Source organism: Patiria miniata, unplaced genomic scaffold (assembly GCF_015706575.1).
Source record: "Patiria miniata isolate m_02_andy unplaced genomic scaffold, ASM1570657v1 HiC_scaffold_9, whole genome shotgun sequence".
Lineage (NCBI taxonomy): Eukaryota > Metazoa > Echinodermata > Asteroidea > Valvatida > Asterinidae > Patiria > Patiria miniata.
Window position 1 is genome coordinate 10,796,572 of NW_024037076.1, and position 8,047 is coordinate 10,804,618.

Below are 8,047 nucleotides of genomic sequence, written 5' to 3' on the forward strand. Positions count from 1 at the left end.
TACCCATCAAAATGACATTATTAAATACATGAATTGCTACGGGGCCTTAAAGCGCAAGCATTTAACCTGATAGGATTTTAAAAAAAATTGAATTAATGAAATTTTCTGTACAAAAGTAAACATGGAATTCTTCGGAAGACTAAATGACAAAGTGCAGTGTTATGTCGCTGCAAGTTAAAAAAAACAAACGGAACTGATATGGTGAAATGTTGACTTAATGAACAAAATAAACAGCTCCAACACATTGCTCATAGATGAATTCTAACATCTGAGTGTAAAATGCACATTGCTTTACCAGAAACAAGTGCATTTTTCTTGTTAATAAAACATCCAGATTTCATCATCTCAAAGAAACGAGCTGAAATTGTAACTTCTAAAGTTTTGACCTTCTGCCAGACATGCTTACTCAGTGACCCAATATGACAGTCATTCTGTTTTGGGGTTTTTTTTTTACACTTGACAAACTTCATGATGGAAAAATGCAGCTGGCGAATTGTATAAACTGTAACCAAACGAATAATTGTGAAAACGGTAAAGTTCAATAAACATTATATCAATACCCTGGCACGTCATATTTTTATTTTAATGTTTATACACGTCATATTTTTATTTTAATGTTTATGTTCGTTTGTTGGTCCGTCTATTGGATAGACTGACAGAATTGAAAGTCATTTTTGATTTATACTGGGTTGATCATAGCATTTTTCAATGGAAAATTTGATCGAGGTTGAAAAGAAATATCTATAAATGTGTACATTTGTAGATCCGTTGTGGATCGGGCTCGCGGCCAATGTGAATATCAAAAGACCCCGTCTGACATTCAACGAGGGATCATCCATCACCATTCATCACACTTGCACGGGCAAAACTAGATTTGAATGAACTGGAGCAGACTAAATAGAAATCGTACGTGAACTTACCCACATCGCAGCCTGCAACGGAGTCCATGGTTTGCGTCATGTCGAATGCACTGCTAAATCCTGTACATGTGCATGAAACTTCTCCACATGCGACTCCAAAATGGTTGACACAACAAGCACGGACTGATTTTCTCAAGTTTTACTTGTATGTTTAGTTCAATATCATAGCGGGCTTTCTGTCTGTTGATGCAGTGTTGTGTGTGTGACTATGGGTGTATGAATATGGAGTAAGGGTTTATGTATGTGGAGCAGAATGTACATGTACATGTACACGTAGGCCTATGCTGGTGGTGTTTTTGGCATTTATTGCCAACAAGTCACAGTATTTGCACTAACTGTTAATCGCAGTTCTCAACACCTGCATCATAATCCGCGTGTGTAGCAGAGAAAACCGTCTTGGATGCTGCTCCAAACGAACGCTAATGCTAGCCCAGGCCCGGCGGCATGCCTTGCTGTGCCTGCTCACTGTTTGGTCGGTGATCGTTGAATAATGTCCCCCTGATTTCCTTTGGGGTACATGGACTGGAGGCTCGGGGTAATGCAGTGGCTATGATTGGACTGCTTATTACTGGAATCGTGAAGCACTTGTCCAGTCAGGCAACATTTACGGAGTCTCACTTGCAGTTAACGGTTGCAGCAGCGTGAGGATGTCTTGACATGTTGCAGTGAGGCATCCGGTATAGGTAGTCGGTGTACTCCCACGTACAGTACTTCGCAGTGTGCGGGTCACTCCAATCACTTACGTGTAGGCTGTCATAGGCCTGTACCTGTCGATGGGAAATATAAGCAGTTTGGTTTATGCGTAGTTCTCTTCAGCAATTACTTGGCTTCCAACGTAAAATTGCTACACAGACAGAGGCTGTAGGTGGGTATTACACCGCAGACGATAGTGTAGCAACAATGTACTTGGAGTTGGAATGGTTCCACACCATGTACGTGTACAGTTCATGTGCATGTAACGGTACAGCCACGTACACATCCGTATTGCCAGTACCTCCGCTTGTGCTCGCGACCTGACGAATGAATGACCGCGTATAGTACTGCAGCGCTGCCGCTGCTTGAAAACAAAACGCAGTGTGCACGAGGTGCGCGGTTCAGCCGGTTAATGATTACACACTGCAGTGGCGGGAAATGGGGGCACCGGGCCCCGGTTTGTGTGTACACACATCTATATAGTCAGCAGCGCGACGCTGAGTAATAATGAACTTGCCATTCAGCCCAAATCACATGCGGTTTAAGCAGGCAACAAAAGAGGGGCTTTCAACGAGAAATAAATGGCCGCATTTAATATGTCGTGTGTTATTATAGTTTTCGCACTCATTCGTACGAAATGGATGCGTCCATTCTCCGCTCAGGGTAAAAGGGTTTCTTGAAAGGGAGTATTTTTCTTTTGGCTCTTTCACAGGTGAGCGCATTGCGGCTAATGAGCTTATATTTTTGACGAGGTAAACATGTCTATGGTGCCGAGTCTTTTATATACTCTATGCAGTGCTGAAAGGGATATTAATTACCTGTGGGTGTAATTAGATCCATTGATAATGGAGCACATGCATTAAGGGTTGGGATATGGTGAATGGCACAAACCAACGGATAATTAACGAGTGTAGATGCCGTCACACCAAGTCCTTCACCGCTCCAAAATAATCAATTACATGTCTCTCTTCAGTAATCACTCTTTCTTCTCTTTCCTTTCTTCCATTTCTTTTTCTTCCATTTTTTTTTCCTTCTGCCATTTACGAACCCAATTATTCGTTCGATTCTAATATCTTCGACCATTTAATGCCGGATGGGGAAACAGCTGCGCGCAACGGCATTCTTCCATCAATAAGGAAATGAAGGTACGTGATGGCGGCTGACAAGCTTTTGGCGTGGTGGACTGGCCGGACACTAATGCAATTTCGCTGCTTAGATTGAAAAGCTCTCCTTACTCTAATGTCTCCCCTTGATAAGTGAAGGTCCAACAAGCAGGAGATTGCACCGGAGGCTTCCGGCATTTCAGTCGTTCATTTCCACCATCCCCAATATCAATCACGCAAAGTGGGGCTATACTTTTTTTTTTCCTTCTGTAAACACGTGACATCATTTTGATTTCAGTTCATCAGAGAGTATCCAGTCTCGAGTGGCTTGCCTCTCGTCTGGCGTTCGATGATGAATCTCTAAGCTAAATGTCAGAATATTAACCGAGTGGTTAAACAGCTCCGGTGCTCAGTCACAAGACACACACGACTTCAGATAATTAAACAAGTGTAGAGAAACCTAGGCATATTTTTCCCATCTCGATAACATCGACCCTTCCATTTTTTTCAAATCGTGTACCTCATTTTAAACGGGCTCACCCCTAATGCTTTGTTGATTGTATTGTTGTTAACTGATCTGAATTTTCCTTAAAAACGGTGCCCCTTTTACCATTCTATTGATACAGAACAACTTATGCCAAGTCCAACTAATAGTTGTCCACAAAGAAAACATTCGTATCATCAAAGTACCTTTGGGTAATCATTATGAGTGATTGAGCATGTGTTTCCGAAAATCACGAATTAATTGGGTTTTACCAGGAATAGTGTCATGGCGGCATGTTATAGCTCCATACTCTTTGGCTAGACAAGGCGTGGCTTGAGAAGAGAAGTCTATAGACAATTAAGGTCATGCCTATGTTTACCACACTTTTCATTTGCCCTATTGTTTTGCATGCGTTCCTAAATTACAAAGCCACTTTTCCCCCTGCACTATCCAGAATTATTAAAAGTGGTCTTCTTTTTGTAAATGTAAATAATCCACTCCTCAACAAAGCAGTGCCTTGGCCTGACAATGTCTTTGTCGGTATAATCAAACAATGATAGCTTAGGGAGACATTTGTAGTAAATTGTTTTATATTTGGGAGACACAGGTTAATAAGGATACATGTTATTGTCTCCCTAATACTTTACCATTTTTAGAACCAATTTATTGTCGCAAAATATTTTAATCGATTCAGTGGGTCGGGAATAGTGTAATTAAAAAGTTTGAGGATTGTGAGTATTTCCAAATGGAGTTCGAAAGGTTTTTTGTGTGTTTTTCTGGATTTTTTTTGCATAAATCTACGGTTCTGTCTCTCCGAGATACCATTTTCGGCAAGATTGTATAATTAAATTTATATTGTTATTGGTTTTTGTTTTACTCTCGTATTTTTCTAAAGATTTCTCATCTTATTGTAATGAAAATTTTAGAGCATCATAAAGTTTAAAAAGCAGCAATACTCGGACTCTCTTGTCAACCATTTTAAGCGTGTAACTCTAGGAGCCTGTAACCTTCATACCAGGATCTGCTTACGGGCTGAAATCGACGTGAAGAGTTGCTTAAAACTTTCAAAAACAATTAACCAGTCATAAAATTAATGCGTGAATGTCGTGTCATGTTTCATGTCCTTGGAGTCTGGACGGAGACCACTAGTCTTAACATCTCATCCCATCAAGACAATCTGCTCTATCAGCATTTACTGATTGGTTCCCAAACCTCCCAACCCCTGGTTCCCTTTTTCCCCTACATTAAGATTTGCTGGAAATTGACGGGGTTTGTCAGCGTGCTGCACAAGTGGTAAGTGATAATTGGAGAGCAAGAGAGCCTGATGACACGTTAATGCACTTAGGCGGACAGCGTTTCGCCATTGGGCGCTGTCCCTTACTTTGTCTGAGTGACGCGCACACTTCACTTTTTTTTTCTTCAAGAACCACACTACTATAATAGACAATGAATTGGACTTTGCTTGAAACAAAGGCTTGATTTCTGATCTCAGTTATCAAAATTTGAACCCCGATTATTTTGAAATGGATGCGGCTAGAGAGGCCATAGCACACCAGCTCGATGTGATCTGCGCTTATTGCAAAGGTCGCTAAAATGGATATAAATTCCAAGAGATTAATCTAAACAGGTTGGTCAAACCAAACTACTTAAATAATTCTGCAGCCCTGCGACTACTGTATGCAAACAGTCCCCTTCGGTTCTTGTATAAATTGCAAAGCACCTGTCAGACTTGTATCGCCAATTAGAGAAGTGAAGTGACGCACATTAGTGTGTCCTGTTCCTAAAGTCGGGATCTGTATAAGTATTCTCCTTGTTCTATAGTAGTTGGACATCAGGAGGCAAAGGCACTAAGCAACGTCTTGAAGCCATGACATGTCAAGAAAGATTCGGTGTAAGGGGAGCTAGCTTGTATATCTCATGACAAGACAGGGTCTTCTTATACTGGAATAATCTGAATATTAGACAGTCAATAAGGAAGATATTGAGCCGTGGGCTTTTTTCCCTCCTACTGATATTCATTCCGGAGTGGCTGGGACAGGCAGCACACATACATATACATGAGACGAACGTGCGCCTGCACTCTAAAACAAAGAAGTGCAGGCCTTCTAAAATCCGGAGAAGCTTCTTTTGGCCTGTCAGCTTCGGCCCGGGTTTATTCCCAGTGTCCTGTCTATCTGTGCATGGGGTTTTATGTCCAATTTGCTTGTTTCGTTATCCCCCGTCCCCTCGGGCTGAAAAGCTCGGGCAATCCGACCGGCTCAGCGGCCCGGTCGATCGTGAGAACCTCTTGTATTGTGTGTTCGCTTATGGCGGGTGATTCAGAGTTCAGACCACGCTCCAACGGTGTTTTGAAAAAAAGGTACAGGTCGTTATGTCCAGTAAATGTTGGTGCTTTATTTACCAATTATGTTTTGTAGTTTCCCTGCACTCACACCTCAAAAAACCTTGTTACAGAAAAGTGCAAAAAACAGACATTTTTTTCCCCTTCTATATATACGAGGCAAGTATTCAGAAACGCATCCACTGCTGTCACCCGAGGCGACTCAGTGTTCGTACTAAATTTACCATACGAATACTATTATCATATCTGTCATTCTCCCGTTCCTCGATAAATTATACACGCTTGTCATATAAAACTATGTCAAGGGTTGGCGTGGACTGGCTGATTCGATGAGAAATGACCCAAAACACACAAGACACGCTTTAACGTTAAGAAGCAACACATTATTTATAGGAGAACTTTATGAAGTTAATATTTCATCGGGTGTTGGGTAGCTACGGGGGCCTGAAGTGCCCCCAATATCTATTGCCCTAAATAACCAAGAAAAAGTATGTGTGTGTATAGAGACCCAACGAAAAAGCTTCCCATAATTATGTTCAGTTACCCCTTGTCACACTCCATTCACCCACCCACTAAAGATATCTTGGCTTTATCCCTTTTTGATTTTGTTTGTCAAGTTTTGTTTGTCTATTTGGATGTTATCTTAATTGACCCATTCCCCTCTTTAATATTTTGTGGATACATAGTATTTCCGACGTATACCATTAATTGTTTCACCTTTCTGAAAAGAATACCTAATTTGAAATCAAGTCATGACACATATGCAAAGTATTTGAAAAGAAAAAAAAAACCGCTGGCAGACTTGAAATATGTTATAATACATGCACCATTCTTTCTTTAATCAATACGACAAATCATGTCTAAAGACAGAGTCAATGTCATTCAAAGTTTACGAAACTTACCAAAATGAAGAATTAACGGTTTGCCTGATACAAAATCCCAGAGGAGCAAATTCGTAATGACTGTATAGGCCTAATCGTATTTTACGGGGAAAAAAACATTTAATTTAACAATTCATTTAGGTTTAGTTGCGCACAACTGATGATCGCTCAAAATATATATTGTGAGAATTAGTACAGGTACTCTACCATATAGTTAAAACGTTTGGCGTGTATTTCCATAGCAGCTAGATTCCCAGTCAGTTTTCAAGAGCAATATGTACATTGACGAAGTTGTTTCGCGAGTGTAATTATGTCACGACATATATCACGATCATTTATTCATTCATTACATTTCTTTACACAGGGTGTGCCCAAGTTAAAAACTGGCTGCCTTCGAGGCCAAGAATTTATGACAAATTATAAAGTAAAGTTAAAGCAAAATCCAGAAGAAAAAGGGGATTGTTGGAACATCGTGAATCAAGCTGTTTCCTCAAGTGTAATTATGTCACGACATATATCACGATCAGTTATTTATTTGCAGCGAGGCCTACAAAAGTCCTTTTTGTTTAGTTTCAGCGGGTGCGTACCTATGTTCCCAATACCTATGCTCCCCAATACCTATGTTCCCCGAAATCTTTACCCTATAGGGCCCTAACCCAAACCCTAACCCTAATCCTAAGGATTTCGGGGAACATCGGGGAACTGGGGAACATCGGGTAGACACCGTTTCAGCTCGGGTTGGGACTTTCGAAATGGAGTTCTGAGAAAAGACGTCATGAGACTAGGACATTTCTCTTGACGGTATGTTGCGCATTCTGTTCTGACGATATGCCCATTTGAAGAGGTTCTTTGTTTAATTTATTGAAACTCATTGAAAGCTAAGTATGTGAGGGTTAGTATCGTGAGAAATATGCCCATACCTTTCTCAAACCTAACCACGTGCATGTAAAGGGGTGCACACACATGTACACATGTATACCAAATTTTCACCACAGACGGCCATTGAAAGTTATAGAGCAAATTCAACCAAAAGTATAGGTATCAACACAAAACTGTTTACTAAGGCTACCTTATAAACATAGTATACTATTTAACTTTATGATATCGATTATCAGTGTTAAAATCTTTGGCCGCATGCAGTCATTTTCAAGAAACCCCACACACATTCATTGACAAATATAATGAATTTCTATATCATCGTTTTGAAAATCTTAAAGCCCCTTGATCTGTTTTGAAGCGCTATAAAAAGACGAATATAATTTCAATATTCACTTTTTTTAATGGGGACATACATTTTGTACACACATTTGCGACTTGCAGTATATCTTGCAGTATTTGTACTCTCGCCATACGTCACAATTATAAAAAAGAGTCCCACATAAATCGAAGGTCACAAAAACATGTATTGTTCTGTTTTATCTACAATATGATCAAGCGTGACCGTAAAAATAACTATTGTAGAATAATTGATTCAGAACAATTGATCGGTGTAAACACTGCGTAAATATTTGCGGCAGATGATGTGAGCATGCGAGTAATATACTCCCAGCATTTTAATATTGAGGATACATATCACCTCAGCACCGCGGTGTGCAGTATAATAATTACTATACGTCTGGCTACTT

The 8,047-nt window shown here is 40.2% G+C and overlaps 1 protein-coding gene across 1 annotated transcript in view; it reads right to left on the reverse strand.

Moving 5' to 3' along the window:
* Positions 1 to 2,178, reverse strand: part of LOC119720403 (LIM domain transcription factor LMO4.2-like) — a 31,237-nt gene extending 29,059 nt beyond the window's left edge. The window contains exon 1 of the mRNA XM_038190067.1: positions 921 to 2,178. Within this exon, the coding sequence (XP_038045995.1) occupies positions 921 to 960 (40 nt within the window). The 5' untranslated portion in view covers positions 961 to 2,178. The remainder of the gene's footprint in view (positions 1 to 920) is intronic.
* Between the last annotated feature and the right edge of the window lie 5,869 nt (positions 2,179 to 8,047).